General features: G+C 42.0%; 1 protein-coding gene across 1 annotated transcript in view; it reads right to left on the bottom strand.

Moving 5' to 3' along the window:
- LOC103756406 (putative homeodomain transcription factor 1) overlaps positions 1-17,547 on the bottom strand; it is a gene marked incomplete at its 5' end in the record, with an annotated part of 29,885 nt that extends 12,338 nt beyond the window's left edge. The window contains 7 exons of the mRNA XM_018079572.3: positions 4,421-4,879; positions 5,456-5,564; positions 6,489-6,656; positions 7,448-7,590; positions 8,022-8,159; positions 13,584-14,254; positions 17,481-17,547. Of these exons, the coding sequence (XP_017935061.2) occupies positions 4,421-4,879; positions 5,456-5,564; positions 6,489-6,656; positions 7,448-7,590; positions 8,022-8,159; positions 13,584-14,254; positions 17,481-17,547 (1,755 nt within the window). The remainder of the gene's footprint in view (positions 1-4,420; positions 4,880-5,455; positions 5,565-6,488; positions 6,657-7,447; positions 7,591-8,021; positions 8,160-13,583; positions 14,255-17,480) is intronic.
- Positions 17,548-17,549: the final 2 nt, after the last annotated feature.

Genomic DNA, 17,549 nt, shown 5'->3' with positions numbered 1-17,549 from the left:
GACAAAATCAGACTTTTTGTTTATTAAAAAAATACTTTACAGGAAAAAAATTTCTATGCATTCCGCCGGACTATTTTACAAAGAAATAGCTTAACAGTTTGACACTGGTGTATACAGTCAGCTACCGACGGCGCGGGGGGGCCGCGGGGCCGCCCCCGCACACGCGCCAAGGGCAATAAATACAACTAAGGCCGCACAAAGCAAACAGTCGTCCAGGCAATTGTACACGTCCTCTGCAGGCAGAGACCTCGGATAAATTAAAACCACAGAAAAAAAAAAAAAATCATCGTAGCTGCCAATCAAATCAAATGAAATCACCAAACAGCAATACAGGAGTCGGTATCTTTACATGTTGTACAGAGAAATCGGGAGGAGCTGGGGGTGGTTGTGTGAATGCTCGCAGCGCCCTGGACGCTGCTCAGAGCACGGGTCACATCCCTGGGCAGCACGAGAAGGTCCAGAACAGGCTCTGGGGGAGAACAAACAATCCTTCTCCTCCTCTCCTGCCCCCGCAGCCAGCGCAGAGCTGCCAAGGCTCAGCACCCCTCGGGAACTGCAGCTCCAGAGTTTATCTGGATTCAGATCGATGAAGGGCTTGGGGAAAGCTCTGACACTTTGCCTCGTCCAGGGGAACTGAAGTGTAACCTGGCAGAGCACAGCCCAGCCCTTTTTCTGGATCTACACCTGTGAGAAGCGTTCCTTATAAATCCCCTGCGAACACCTCGTGTGTGTCCCCTCCTTCCTGGAAAGGACCATGTCAGGTGTCTGCACAAAATGACTTGGAGCTTGTCTAAGCAGAGAGGAAACCGAAGCCAGCCGGCATTTCAGCTTTAAATTGCACTTGCAATCCCTTTCTAGCACTGCCTTTAACCCTATAATGTTTTAATCCCCAGAACTTTTAAATAAAGTAGGGCCCAAGCTCAGTTGTATGTCTCAAAGCTGAGCCCTCTATGGACAGAGCACTTGGGCAGTGACAGTTGTCTCCAGCATAAAGCAGGAGCATTTTCTACCCATCACCTGACACATATCACAGAGCAGATCCTCATAAATGGAAAACTGAGGATTCACAGTAACAGACCAGCACATTCATATTTGGGAACTGTATCTATCTGGGTTCCACTGAGAACCAGAGAATCTAAATGGGTTGGAAGGGACTTTAAACTCATCTTGTTCTACCCCCTGCCATGGGCAGGGACACCTCCCACTAGACCAGGTTGCTCCAACCTGGCCTTGGACACTTCCAGGGTTGTGGCATCCACAACCTCCCTGGGACACCTGTGCCAGTGTCTCACCACCCTCACAGTGAAGTTTTTTTTCCTAATAACTAACCTAAACTTCCCCTTTCAGTTTGTCCCCATTCCCCCTCATCCTGTCACTCCAGTTCCTGATGAAAAGTCCCTCTGTCTTCCCTGTAGGTCCCTTCAGATCCTGGAAGGAGCTGTGATGTCTCCATGCTCCTTCTCTTCTGCAGGCTGAGCAGCCCCAACTTTCTCAACCTGTCTTAGAACAACCCTTAATTATCTCATTAAGGAGGCTGCTCCAAGAAATCTTAGAGGAATTCAAATAGCAGCTATTTAACATGAGATATTCAGAAATATTTACTTCGCCCTACCCAGAGATTTGTTCTGCTCAATCAGTAAAGTGGCTTGAACTCGTTTCTTCATCTCTAAACAGCTGCAGCTCACTAAAATCAGTGTCCCACAGGTCTTGTTCTGGAAAACATTTGCACCTGTGCCATCAGGGCCTTGTTCTGACTCTGCTCTGCTGTTTTCAGTGCAACTGAAGCAATGGCTGGACAGTGACCAGCTTCCCAAGCAATCCCTGTTGTACTTTACATCCAGAGGTGAGGTGGAGTTTGAAAGTCTGTCAGTCTGGTTAAAGCACAACAGAGGTGAGCATGGATTTAGTAAGAGGTTCTCAAACAGCCCCTCTCTCCCTGAATCTTCCAAACATGCATCAGCAACATTCAGGTCATCCAGAGATACCTTTTTTAATGTGCATTTTAATCTGACATTAGGCTTTATGTTAGTAATTGAGCAGAGCACAGAGAGCAGGATGCTATTGGTCATGTCCCTCCACCCAAGAGGCAGTCAGAGCATTTTCCAGGTATTTCAGGCTGTTGTCACAGATTTCACTAAAGCTACAGTTTGGAAGGTAACATCAACCACTCTGGTCTTAACTCATTCCTTTGAAAACATGCTACTAGAATTTACAGTGGATTTCCAAATGGATTCCCTCTTCACTCTGTTTCAATTTCCCCAATAAAAGAGACAAGTGGGTCAACGGGGGCTCAATCTGTTTATTCTGCCTTTCAAGTCAAGCTTGTGGTCTCTGCAGGTTTGTCAGTTCCTGAGTGATCAGTGCTGGCTGCCAGGGAAGGGCCACCTCAGGATGTGCCTGCACTGCCAGGGCAGAGGAGCAGCACGGGAAGGGTGGAACGGGCACTTGGAAGACTCGCAGACTTGGTCAAAAGGAAAGAACAACCCTTGGGAAATACAACCTCTGAATGTGAAGGGTGAACTGAAAGCGCTATTGCCTGTGAGGAATTTTACTTTGCACAACCCTTAAAGCTATGAAATTCCTCTCAACATAAAAAGTGGAAAAAAACCCACCAGAGAAGTGACGGCTCGTTTCGGAACCGCGCTGAGTCATCTAGAATTTCTGCTAAGATTAAATTACACCCCTGCATGAATCACATTACTTCTCATCATAAAAGCTTTCCATTCTAACACCTTATTTACACAGATTACTAAACGAGTCACTACCACTTCAATCTGTAAATTAGTTTTAAAATTGAAATATTTCCTAGTCCTCATTTTTGTACCGAAGACAATACATACATACACATAAGGAATAATACAGGTTCTAACTAATCACTGCAGTATCTTCTGAGGATTATTTCTCTATCAGTTTAAAATAGTGACCTCTACACTGAGGTGCTAATATGTATATAAAAGCCTACACAAACAATATTGCACAAAGTAAGATTTATAATAGAGTAACATATTTTAGAGACCCTTATAAAGAGAAGAGTAATAATTGATATTAAAAAGATGCATCCAGAACTAACACAGCATCTTTGCTTTTGTCTAGTCTAACATAGTGTTTCAAATCTTTCCTACCCCAGTGAGGATTAGAACAAATAAAGTTATCTGGAGACAGCTTAAGTTGCACCAAAACCCAACTTGTACTCTAGATGTGGGGGAAGGGGGAGGGAGAGGGAAAAGGGACAGGACTTTTCCTTTTGATGACTGGAAAGGGCAGTAATAAATGGGGTGAGTGAAAGTCAAATACAGATTACACGTCAACATCCAGAAATATTGAAAGATTGTTTAAAAACTGTTGATAGCTGACACTCTACACATTGAGCACGTGCCACTGATTTTTCCACAGTAACTGGGTGCCCAGGAGCTACACATGGAAAAAGCAGTCCAATGCCATAATACTTTTTATTTGTGAAATACTAATACAGAACTTACACAGTAAGGCTGTCCTTATTCTAGGAAGTCAGGTATCAACTCAATGCTTATTATATTAAGTGCATCAGTACAAGGGAAAGTGTGGATCCATTGGACACGTTACGACCCGATCAAAACAAGCTGCCAAGTTGGTTAAGTATTTTAAAGCCTTAAAGTGCTCAAAGATAGCAGTTTCCTCCACAAGACTACCAATAGGTTCTCTAATTTTGACACTAGTATTTACCACGTTCAGGGAAGATGTATTTTGGAAGCAAAAACCCTCACACCAAACAACATAAGCAGTGCTATGAGAAGTGTTAGGTCAGTAAGTCATTGCATTTCAACAGGATCAGACACTTGCTTCAGTTCATTTTACAGGTCACCCTTGTAGGAACTGTGAGAAACATCAATTTCTATAGCTTGTATATAAACCAACATGTCAAGAACAGACATACCAAAAATTCCACAAATCATCAAAAGTGCTGTGCTTTCTCTATTTTTTCTTTTTCTTTTTTTTTTTTTTTTTTTTTTAACTTTTTTTTTAAGCAATTAAAATGGAGATGAAGAAGTCACTTTGCAAGTCTTCTACAAAAGCATCACTTTCTGGTGAAGATTAGAGATAAAGTAAAAGTAGGGAAATAACACTGACCAATGGAGTTCAACCATTTCATGTTCCTGGAGGAATTTCAATCTGACTTTGAGAAGATATTCAACATCTCTTTACTTAAACAGAAAGAAGTGGTAGACCACTGTTACAGGTTGTACTAAGGGGTTAAAATACAACTTGAATTTTGCATAATCTGTGTAAAAAAGATATGCTTGACATTTTGGAATGTCACCTTTCTTTATAGAATTATAGGCAAGATTTCTCCAATAAAACATAAGCCAGTTATAAAACTATAACTTCACATCAAAATTTTAAAAAGTTGTTAAAAAAACATTTGATTATATACATATCACACAGAAGAGCCTGCATGATCCTGTGGATTGTGTTGCTGATCAGACTCTATTTTAAAACCTGGAAGGGGCTGGGCCACCTGATCTGGTTGCACAAGTCCTGATATTGAAGAAACAGAGGAGGAGAGCACCCCTGGGGTAAGCTGAACTTCTATACCTGGGTCTTCAGACTCTATTTTTACACTCACACCTTGGGGTTCACCTTCTGCCTCTGTCTTTCCAGGAATATTACTGTTGAGGCTTGAATTGCTGTCTGCATTTGGAGAATTCTCCCCCACCACGGGGTGATACTGTTTAAGTCTGATGTGCCAGGCTAAGCTGCAGACTGCTGACACTGTTTTGAACTGATGAATGACATTTCTAGGGATGAAGTAGATGTCATTGTCACACAACTGAATTCTAGCATAGCGAATGCCTTCCCGTCTCATTTGGTTTAGTTTGGCTTCGTCCACCCATTGAACACACTGGGAGAAGGAGAGATGGGAAAGTTAGTGGTAGACTCTTCAAACAGTTCAAGTATCCTCCTATTTTCAACTTAATTCATGTCTAAATCAGAATGTTCCTGTTTCGTGGGTAAAAATTCAAATTTAACTGAGGATTGGATGTTTAAAGTGCAACTTAGCCAACGTGCACATCTTGGGAGAGGAGAATGAAGTGAAGAGGATTCTCTAGTTACAGTTGAAAACAGTAGGTGTGACATGGGCTGCATTGTTTGGGCTGACAGGACTGAGCTGAGATGTCTCCACCTCTTAAGACAACATCAGACATTAGAAAAAGCAGGAACAGGCACACATGACTTCTTAATCAACACACTGTTTCTACAGCACATACTGTGACTCACAGCATAAATCCCAGCTGGGAGGAAAGGAAAAGAAAAAGGTCCCGTCCAACTGAACTATTCTATCCTGAAACACAAGGAAATTGCCCAAGAGAGTGAGAACTGGGGATACCAAAGAGCTGGCTATAGAGAGAACCTGAGATCTGCCAGAAACTACTCCCAGAACACTAAGAATGAGCTGCCACGAGGGAAGATCCAATACCTGTGACACTGGAGGTTCATGGAGGTCCAGCTGAAGTCTCTGCACAACATCAGTGAAGTCTTCAGCATGAAAGCAAACCACATCTTTGGTTATACGAGGCTGGTCACTCCTAGAAAAGATGAGAATTCCAGGAATTTTTAGAGAATTTGAATTACAGCTCTTTCCAGCAGAAAGTTTCACTGAACCAACAACCTTCCTCAGTTCTACACTGTGCACAAAGTCTTATCACTTCTCAAGACATGTATTTTGAAAAAGGGGTATAATTCACAGATTTCTCTTTTTTCCCCACTTCTTTCTTGCTGCCTTCACACCAGACGTGATGTTTTCAGGGACAATATACCAAAATGATCAAGAACTAGGTTCAAAATGCCACTACTAAAGTTCTCTGTGTTCTAGGAACCACAGTTTGCCTCAATTCTTCCATTTTATAATTGGACAGAATAATTCTGCATTAGAGGAAAAATGTAAAATAACCAAGTAACTCTGCAGCTGAAGCAACAAGGAGCTGGATTTTATTCAGCAGCTGTGAACCAGAGTGAAGGAAGTCCTGGCACCTTTTATTCATACAAAAATCTAATGGTACTGCTAATGATTCAATCCAATTCCCACTGTAATTTCTGGCAATTACAGTGATGCAAGTCTAGTTTCTCTGCAAGGTCACCAGCAATATCCTGGGTACACGACCTGAGAAGGCACTGCAGCTGTGACATTAATTACACTGAGTTCTTAGATTACTGTTACAGAAGCTGGAATTAATACACCTGCTCAGGAAACGAACTATCAGGGATGATGGTCCAGGCATGGTATTTTAAGGCTTTTATATATCACTAAAATATTCTGCAAACTGCTGTTGCAATCTTTTAATGCCTCAAGAGGGGAAAATAGCAGGTATACAGCTTGTGGTTTTCAGCTCTAGGCAGCTTTTATCTTATCAGATAAAATCAGATTTCTGATTAGGCTTGTTTTCCAAGGAATTATTTTATTTTTTTTTTTAAGAGAAGGTGTAGAACAGCTGCATTCCAGCAGCACTTACCATTCCCCAAACTGCACAGCCTTCAGGACCCCGACAGCAGCCGTGCTCTGCCAGTCAAAGCCTTGCCCCACGTGGTCGGCGTGAGCTCTCGTCCTGTCCTCAAACAGGACCTCGCGGGGCTCGCTGGTCCGAGGTAGGTACTGCAGGTTCTTTATCTCGTTCATCGACCTAGAATGTCATAGAAACACACACTGAAAAACGTTTCAGGCTACTCAGAAGTAAATATTTGTGTTAATGTAATCTGAAATGCGTGCTGGAGGCTTGAAAAGAACAAAGCGCTTCCCTCCGATTTCTTCTCGGTTTTGTTTTGACCTTTTGCTGAATAAAAACAGCAAAGTACAATTCAGGTTATGAGATCAAACTTCATAAAACAAATCCAATCACTCACGCTGGAAGAGTTCCTCCAGGAATTGAATGGTATGCAAAATAGAGCTATCTTAATAGAACCTGAACTTCAATGAGTTGGGAGTACATCAAAAAATCCTCCCTGAAATGACAATTAAAATATGCTTACAAGTCTCCTGAAATTTGTTCTTTTTCTGAGAAACATGTAAGTACACCCCAATATTTCCTGAGCAGGCAGACAGTACTACAAGTGCTTTAGCACTAACATTAAAATGCAGCACGAGCAGTGTAAGGATCTCTGCTGTTTTAGAGCTGCCCTCACCACAGAAATAAGATGAATAAAATAAGCCTCCTGAAGGATAATGAAAGAGGTTTTTAATCTTAAGAAAGCACTGATCTAGGACATAAAAGTGGTGAAAGAAGATAACCATCACAAGCAACATTTGTTTTATCAGCTGAGCCGATTTGAAACAAAAACGAAAGTGACTCTTAAATCCGAAATTAGCCATCTGAAGAACCATTTACACATCAAGTACTTCCCTCTTGTTCTCAAATCCAACACAGACACAACTGCAATGGTTTTCCTCTCTCACTCGAGGCAAGCCAAGCCTTACCGGCGCCGTTTGAAGGGCGATTTTGGCATATCAGCTGTGGGGATCATCTGCTCTCCTGGCCTCACCCACATGATGGGCCCGTCATCGCTCTGGGACCGGCACTGGAGTCGGAGACTGGAAAGAGTCCCCCAGGGCAGAGTCATCTGAAAAGAAAAGAGAAACAAAACAACCCACAAAACACACATAACACAGAACACTGGGTGAGATAGAAAAATTAAATGACGCCTTTGGTAAAACTGGTTCGAATTTGCTGTCAAAAAACTGCATAGAAACAAAATAAGTTTGAGAGGTAAAATATAGTCTGAGCTAACTTTATCAAATTCAGTTTTCAGGGAAGCACAGAATTATGTAGTGCATATATATGATAAACTATAGTTTTTAATTATTTACACAATTGTAGCTACCTTATTCCATACCTCTCAACTGGACACAGGAAAGAATGAACCTCAGTAGCCCAAACAAGCACATCAATAAAGAAAACACCTTTCGGTTTCTAATTACTTTGAAATATGTGAAACCTAGTAATTGCTTAAATATCTGCAGTGCTCTGAACAAACCACAAGTTGCTGCTTACTCTAAGAAATGGAGATTCTTCCAACATATCTAGAAATTCTGGGAAGTAGTCCCCCACTTCTTCATCCACTGCTCCGACCAGGCTGATCTGCCGCATGGGTCCTGCTCTGTAGGTGCCACAGCAGTACGTCCGATTGACCTGGGGGCCCAGAGAGGAAACACAACACCACCACAGCTTTAGTTCTGCTGCAGGACAGTCACACTAACACAACACACTGGGCCACAGCTGGACTCCTCTACCTCTATTTCAGTAGCTGTGCCCTTGGGAATAGGCACGGGGATTGTTTAGAACACATGCCCACAGGGCATCCCAAGAGAAACAACTCCTGCCTGCACTCCTGACAGGAAATCCTTCTCCAGTTTGAATAACAGCAAGTGAGTATTTGACTAATTCAGGAACAATTCAACACTTCCAGGCTGACTTGAGCAAACAACCACACAAGGTTTCCTTGTGACTCAGTCTTTCACCAGCAGGCTCCAGCTCTCCACTACTTTGTACAGCTGACTGTTGTTTCTACATTTCAAACCGGATGCCCCTGGAATACACACACTCTTCATTCCAGTCTTGTCCCAGAGGTCCTTCCCCTGGGACTGCTGTGAAAAATCTGTGTCCCTCATGCAGGGGCCCTGGCCATGTTGTTATAATGTATACACACAAAACTGGACAAGAAACTGAGGAAACAAGAGGTTTAGCCAGAAACCCAGTGCTCATGAACAACTTCAGGATAACCATCAGCAGTAGAACCTGCTGCCAGTGCTGTGGCCAGAAATGCTTTAATCTCACTTACAGCCCTTGGACATCCTCTGGAGCACAGACTGTCCCACTTTCCAAGGGCATCTGGAAATTTTTCTTACCAATTTCCTGTTCCTGGAGGAGAACCCCTGGCAAGGCCCCAGTGTTCTCCAGCCTCATCCTATGGACTGCAGCTGTAAATCCCATATGGCCACAGAGCAGGTTCCATGTAGGTACCACAGGTATTTGATGTTATAGAGTAGAAATGTTGCCATAATTAGTCTGTTTTGCACACTCAGTTGTGTTTGAGCCCCAACCTTCCCTCTGTGTTCGAGTGCTTCCCAGGGTGAAAAACTCCAGCTGTTCTCTATGGCTGAGTGGTGGGACAGAGGATTACTGCTAAATTGGCAATTTTAGTCATGTTCAGAACGGGTGATGCCTTTTATTACTAACTCCATTTATAGATATGTGGATGCAGCAGCTTAGTTTGAAGTTTAGTTTCAGTTTTGCATGTTTAATCAACAAACCAGATGTTATTAAATTACTCCATGAGGTTGCTAAAGGTAAATTAGGAGAGACTAATTAGGGAAAAATAGAGTTACTGCTGCAATTTTATTTTCTAACAGCAGCCATAGACATTTAGCTTCTTAATTATAGGAGTTTAGCTCACTCTACTCACTGAATGCAGTTCAGAGCAGGAGCACTGGAACACCACAGCAATATTCCAGTTCTGTGCACCTACAGGGGAACTAGGACTGAAATGTTCTGGTCCTTAAGTCAGCAAAGTTTAACTGCCTGGCACTATTTCTGTGACCACTTCCAGATGAGATCTGCTCTACTGAAACCACCTGTTGAGAGTCACAAGTATTTCACAGGTGTTTGTCACAAGTTAAAATGAATTATGATTCCATATGCAGTTTTTCCTTGTAATGTTTTCAAAGGAAATGAAAAACTAGAAGCTTTAAGTTTGGAGGGGGTTTTTTTAATGCACTGGAACACAATGGAAAAAAACCCAGAAGAATTCAAGAGTTATAAAGGGGACAGTAGAAATACTTCAGGGAAATACTGGATTTTAATGTTTTGGTAGTTTTTAATAGAAATGAAATACATTTACTGGAGAATTAAAACCAGAATTACTGTTGTGTAAGGACCATGGGGCCATGGGGCCACTGTGCCCTTTCAAATGCCACACTACCCTGGGTATCCCCTGCTCCACACACTCCACACTGACAGTGAGTTACAGGCATGTTTAAATTTAGCTCTTCAGTGCTCAGGGAGACATTTTCTTGCAGCTGCATGATGTGCCTATCAGTGTTCCCCACACTTGGGTGAGAACAGGAACAGACAGCACCAGTGTTTCCTGTCCAAATCACAAAGCTGGTATTTATTTGCATGTCCCTGAGCCACCCCAGCCCCTGCCCTGCCTCTCCAAGGGTTAAGTGAGCAGCAAAACCCCAAAGGGTGAGAAGAGGACACACAGATGAGGCATCAGCTGGAGACAAACGAGGTTAATTCTCAGAAGTTTCTCTCCAGTTGTAAGAAAAGCACGAATGAGTTGACAGTGCCAATATTTCAACATGCCAAGTCAGCTATAAAACCAACCACACAAACACTTGGCTGCAAGGAAGAAAGCAAGAGCACAAGGGGGTTACTACTGACAACAGAGGGCCAGGACAGTGACATGCCAGCACAGCAAGGGTGACATGTCTAACTACAGTGTGACATACTGCAGCCAGACCACTGGGCAGTGGCTGTGTGGCTCTAAGGACAAACTACCTGAAGTTTGCAGTACAGATGCACAATTTCTCCACTTCACACTTTGGTAGCTTCTGCTAAAAAAAGGAACTGCCATTCCAGAATAAGAGAAGCTCACGTGGGGGAGACAATCAAACTGTGATGTGGTTCATTAACCAAAGCTGGCAGGAACAGAAGAACCTTTTCTGACAGCAGGAGTAGGAAAAAATCTCCAGTTATCACCTGCTGGCTGCTTCTCCCCAGAAGGAACAACAGCTTATGCAAAACCTACTTCCCCAGCTCTTTCCTGGCCTCTTCCCAGAACCCCCACTCCTCTGTGACAGCCTAACTCTCCTTTGGATCAGAGAAAGAATCCAACAGGCAGCTGATCAGTTTTTTCTTGGGGGAAAAAAAGTAGAAGTCTAAATATATTCCAATTCACTGAGTTGAACTAGAAGCAGTTGTACTGAAGCAAGTGATAAGGAAAATGAGAACTCATTCTAGCTGCACTGCTAAGAGCTTCCAAATTAAATTGTGCCCTTAAGTGAAGAAAGCTTACAAGGTAATGCTCAGTGATTTGAGTCTTTAAAGCTTGTAGCCCAAGTGAACAGCTCCAAACTAAAGCTCAGCTTCAGTACTAAAGTAGTAGAACCAATGGGAGCCAATGCAAGCAAAAAATCCAGAAGACATTTAAGCGTAATTATTTTAAGATTCTGAAAACAAACATTTATGCTCCAAGCACATACTGGAGTGCTTGTTATAAACTCACTGCCCTGAGAACAAAGGAATTCCCCTGGCAAGGCAGTTAATTATCACCAGACTTTTATCAGTTCTTCCAGATTAAAGTCCTTATTTTGAACTGGAGACACTTCCTACTAAAATTCAGTTTCTCTGAAAAGGTACATAGAACAGCTTAATGCTGCATAAGCCAAAGGTCACATTAACTTGTAGTTTACAGATCAAATCTTTATTTCTTGAGACTGAGTCTACAGGACTCTACACTACCTAATGCTCAAAATCCCCTCACCACAGGATGGGTCAGTGCAGCAAACAAGAAGAAGAAACACAGAATGGAGGTGACTTCATTATCTTCAATTAAAAATAATCAGTGTTACAGCACACAACAGTGTAACATGCTTAATCTGCAAAAGCATAACTACAAAGTGCTTTTGTGCTGTACAGTTTTTATACAGAAGGGTCAAAAGTGAAGCCTGGCCAGTCTGTTCTCTGGAACAGCAGCAGCAGCACAACAGGCAGGCTGATCCCCCCAGCTCTCTCAAGCAGGGCACTGCGGCCTTCTCCATTTCCAGAGAAGCCAGCCTGCAAAACTTGGGTGAACCCACCACCAGTTTAAATGCTTCCTTAAACTTAAGCACCACGTGTATTCCCTGCAGAGCCCCTTTTCGGGTGCCTGTGACAGCTCCTGTGCTGTTTGCTCAGAGTGAAGGACAATAACATACTTCAGCCAGAGAGGATTAACCAGGTCATGCTGGAGCTGGGTTTAGAGAAGTGGTTTAGACCAACTGAACCTTATGTCATGACTCAATCTTAATCAAGTTTAGACAGTACTTAAAATAGAATTAATTGAAGTACCAGCGCAGATTATAACCCAACAAAGCCTCTTATTTATTACCATACATTCCTCACGTGTATTTATAGTACCAGCATTCATGTTCACAGGACATTCACCGAGGAAAAATGCAATTGTTAAATATCCCAGTGGCTCTGTTAAGCCATTTTAGTGGTCACCACATGCACTTGAGTTAGAATGCAACCATGACACCAAATAACACAGACATATCACTGATCCTGAAGACTTTAAAGCCCAGCCTGGGGACAGGTTTCACATCTGCAGCACCCAGATGCACACGTGCTCCTGCCCATAGCAGAGATTGGTTTTGGGGTACTCTGCACTCTGACAGCTCTGTCAGCACCAAGAGTTACTTAGAACAAGAAACAGAGGCTGGTTAAAACAAGTGCAGCAGCAGCTATTTGTTGTCAAACAAATTCATAAGCCAAATGTCAGAATGATTCATTTAATGGTATTCAAAGACTCCACAGTGACCATGCAGGAACTTTCTGTAAAGTAGTAATTGTTTTTCCAATGCAAATCTTGCTTATAAGCATTTGGTAAACCCTGGAGAGATCCAAACAGCCCATTCACAAGCATTAACATTTCAAAATCTGTTGCTAAAGGTCTATTCCTATAGTAGGGAAGTGCACTCCACTACAGAGTTTCAGATTTATCCTTCCAGCAGGTGAACCAGTAAATGTAATTAATGTCTTGAATAAAGAGTTTAAGAGTAATCAGCAGTTTGAATCCGTTCTCAGACTAAACAGAAAGCAGCTTTATTCCATCTAAAATAAATTTATCTAAATTCTAATCTTGTTGTACGCTCATAGATATTTCTGAGTTTGATCACAAGATTAAAATCCAACGAGTTTTCACACAGGAATCTTGAAATTAGCTTAGTTTTTACTGTTGCATCCATTTAAGTTACATGGAGATACAGTTTCAGAATCTAAGCTAGTTTAAGCCTACTATGGAAACCAGGGTAACACATAAAATGAAAGTCCAAGGGAATTAAAAAGATACTCTAACCACTTCCAAGTTAGGAAGTCTAGACACCCAAAATCAGCTGCTGATAGAATTAAGATGTTTAAAAAAAAAAAAATTGTGAATGATATACTGAAACCTGAGAAGTAATGTTATTGCAAAAAAAATAAATAATAAAAAAACTCAACCCAGATCTATTGAATAAAAACCAAGTGTTAGCATTTGCAGTCTTTGCAACTCTCGATACAGACTTGGCTGTTGTTTTGAACAATCTCAGTGTTTTCCCACGTTTAGAAGAAAGAGATAATCAGTGCAGATCTTTCCTCAGGTCACAGATAGCAGTGTCTGAGGTGTGAATCATCAACTACCAGTGAGCTTTTAAGCAGAAACAGGAATAAACATCACAGTGCACACGTCTTTTTCATCTGCTTAGAACATGAATTTGTGACTCACGTATTTTAAGCCAGCCCTGCTCTGGATTAATGAGATTAATCAAATCTAGGTGCTGTGTAACTTTTATGCCTGTAAACAGTTCTTACCTGAGAATGAAAATTTGAAATTGTTGTTGTTTCAATGTCCTTCTTGCCCAAAATTTCCATTTTCACTGGAGTGTTAGGAAAGTTAAAAGCAAAGTAATCCAGGAAGTCTGGTAAATAAGCAGCTGCTCCGTGGACTATGGCTAAGGCATAGTAAGCTGCATTTTTATCATTTTCACTGAACGACAACGCAAGAAACTCTTCTGCAAATCTCTCCATCTCCACTGGAGACAAAAATGAGAGTTCATCCATGTAGGCATGCAGGACCAGAGCCCCTCCATTGGACTGGTGTTCCTCGTGAATGAAGTTACTAAATTTAGTGCCAGTCTTCAGGAAGCTGCTGCGAACAGAGTGCTCCTGGTGTGTCACAAACGGTGTTTGTACTCCCTGGGGTATCCGATACTCCTGCATCCCCAAATTCAGTCTGCAGAGCTGCTCATCCTTCAGGTACCTGAAGGACTCCTTGTTCATTTCCAAGCTGTCACACTGGCCTTGAGACAGAGTCTCTTTGTCGATGCGGGTGAGCCCAGCGCACACGGTCTGCACCTCTTTGTTGTACATCTTCAGGCGTTTCCCCCTCACGTCTTCCCGGTGTTTCTTTTTCTTTTTTTTCTTTATCTTCTTCATAATAAGACTGTCAGCTCGCTGGGTTTTGCCATTTTCGTCTGGAGTTTCTGGCAGCAACAATAAAAGAGAAGATCAGAGTTCTGCAGCTGCAGCATATCCACCCCAAAAGAATCCAGCCCCCTCACTTGATCTGACCAGTAGTAATACTTTTGACTTAGACAACCAAAAATGCAGTATTTCTAGTACTACATAAATAAAGACTCAAGCTTATTATTTTAGAAATATTTCCATTTTTAACAGATTTATCAGAATGCCTTTAAAAGGAGTCTGTATTTCAGGACATCTATAATTAAGTACATTAATAACTTCTGACATTTAAGGCAGCGCCATGCAGGGGAAGAGGACAAACAACATGTGTAACATTTAGACATCAAGACTTTCATTACAGAACATTTCCCTGATTTTGGACACGTGATATAGAAGCAAAACAGCACAGTTGAAGAGGTACAAGTGTTACTGATATTTAGGAGGTAAAAATATTTAAATCCTAGGCTGTTGATCTTTTGAATTAAAGGACCCAGATCATCACATCCACAGTTTCAGCTATCTGCTGCTAGTCTTATAGTTAACTACTCGGTTAATGCAGAGAGAGAAATAAGAGGCTGTTTTGGGGGTTTCTTTAAGGTTAATCACCCTGTAAAAGCCTGAGAGGTAAAATGTAAAGAAGTAGCTCTGTTAGGCAAAATGTAATAGTTTAAGCCACTTAATCTTTCAAGAATAAAAACTAGTTTAAATGACATTTAGCAAGTGACAAAGGTAGTTAGAAAACCTGATGCTTCAGCTGTTAAAAACTCAATTCCCAAGACAAGATTTTAATGTGCCCGAATCAAAGAACTATTTCCTCCAACAATGCCCATAAATCTCTGTTACCAGGATAGCCACGGGAATCAGAACAACCTGCTGCTGAAGGCAAAACCCGACCAGAAGGTGCAGTAGCTAAAGTTGCAGTTTTCCCCTCAGCACAGGGTTTTTTGTTAACAAAAATTCCCTTTCCTGGGCTGCAAATTGGTATCCTTCTCTTGTAACACTTGAAGTTACAAGGAAAAAAATATGTTACACTGCTCTATGAGAAAGGGGGTCATGATAAATACACAGAGCTCCGAGTTCTTTAGTGTAGCCCCAGTGATTAACCAGATCATTACTGGTTTGGTCTCCAGAGCTCGTTACTGGGGATGGGTGACCTTCCTAACAGCCTGGTGGAACAGCAGAATTACTCACGGAGCAAAGAAAGAGTCGATTGCTTAACACTCACTCCATACAATAGTCTTAGGACCTGAAATACAAGTTTTCACAGCGCTGCTGTAGCCTTTACAAACGGCAAAGGCCCTGATTTTTTTTTCTATTCCAGCCAGGGAAACCAGGAAGAGCAGGGTGGTATCACTTGTTTTGGGAAGTCAACCAAAACGGTTCTTGGAATGAGGTTTTCTGCAAGACTGGGAAGTGAAGTGCACGAGCTTGCTCAATACTGAGCTCTCGAGTACAGGCACTGCTTCTCTCACTGCAAGGAGCACACAAGTCACACACAGGATCTTTGTTCTGGTGGGATCAGAGATTGCAAGCTGGAACTAAACAGGAATTTTATGCCACTGAGCTGTTGGTAATATTTCCCTATAGATGTTTCTAAGAATTTTTGGTTGTAAAAGGTATCTTATTTTAAGCATTTCTGATTTTAGGTATCGCTTGAAAAGCCCACACATGTGGTAGTTTTAATTCAGAGTATTTGCCTGTTTGAAGCTATTCCCTAACAGCAGACAGACACTGAGGAATCTTTGCATTTGGGAGCTTCCAGTGGTCTGTCTTCAGGATAAAAGCTGCCCTGGCTGCTGCTGGATCCACTGAACACAGCAGAGTCCCACTACCACAGTGAGAAACCACTGTATTAAGTGAAGCTAAACACTGACATTATGGGGAACATAACGTCTGACAATCTTGAGGGAAATATAGTTTTAATTATTCCTTTAAATAAACAGAAAGCCTACAATACCTCAAACATAAAAAAAGCTATGGCCAGGTCACTAAACTATGGGCTCAGCAGCAAGGCCAAGTGACAGCAGTGCCAATAACTCAGCTACTCCAAAATGATTAGACATCATATAATTGAGCACACCAGCACCACTATTAAACAGCAAAAACAGGGGGGGTGTTCATTGTCACCTGAGGCCACAGATAAGCACAGTACAGTCAGTGTAATAGGTAGTTTAATTAGATTATACATCAAAATAAAAACTGATAGTCAGGGAAAGAAATCCAGCCCCTTCCTGAAAACCACAACACATGCAGCTGAGGGCAAGCAGTGAAGAGCTTCAGATTAGCAAACAGCTTTCCTTTGCAAATCTGTTATTTTGATGCTCATTTTCACACTCTTTAAGCCCTCATTAAAAGAGGCCTTATTTAATTCTGGGTTAGAACTGACACAGTGACACTCCAGCCTACAAGGACACACTGCTTCAAACTCTAGCCTGATAAATATTGATAACACTGCAGAAGTTTACAATCCAGGAGCTTTTACAGTCATTATTCAAGTACAGTGGAGTAGAAGCATTAACCAGCAGAGAAAAAGTCTCTCCTAGTAACAGTTTTGACCATTCTTAAGACAGTCCTATCCAGAATTTACACTACAGACCTGACTCCTGTAAGCACGTGGATCTTTGGTTTCTTTGGCACAAAACCTTCACATACTCTCCAAAAGCATAATTCACAACACAGTATTTTTATTACACCAGCTTTTGCAGTTACTTTTTATCTACGTTGCTCTCGCTAAGAGGCTTTTACTACAATAAATTTGAGAGCAGAAACAGAAGAGTCATTCTGTGCTGTTAAAAAAAACCCAAAACACAAACCAACAAAACAAACAAAAACACACCCACCACGCACCAAAATCCAGAGATATTTTGGCCTTTCTATTAGAGAAGTCACAGATTTGTTAGGATTAGAAGGGATCTCTGGAGATCATCCAGACCAAGGCAGGGTCACCTGGAGCAGGCGACACAGGAACTCATCCAGGTGGGTCTGGAATGTCTCCAGAGAGGAAGACTCCACATCCTCCCTGGGCAGCTGTTCCAGTGCTCTGCCACCCTCAGTGTAATGAAGTTCTTCCTCATGTTGAGGCAGACCTCGTTGTGTTTTAATTTATGGCCATTGCTCCTCGTCCTGTCACTAAAAAGAGTGTGGCACCATCCTCTGACACCACTTATAAATATTTGTAGGGGTTGATGGGATCCCCTCTTACTGAAGAAAATAAATAATAATAAATTAAAAAATCCAGCAGACTACCAGCTCTAGCACACGTTACTGGACACACGGAGGGAAGAACGCTTCGCTCCCGCAGCCGTTGCTGTTGCA

The sequence above is a fragment of the Manacus vitellinus genome, unplaced genomic scaffold (genome assembly GCF_001715985.3).
Source record: "Manacus vitellinus isolate BGI_N305 unplaced genomic scaffold, ASM171598v3 scaffold_47_pilon, whole genome shotgun sequence".
Lineage (NCBI taxonomy): Eukaryota > Metazoa > Chordata > Aves > Passeriformes > Pipridae > Manacus > Manacus vitellinus.
This window is presented reverse-complemented; position numbering and strand designations above follow the sequence as displayed.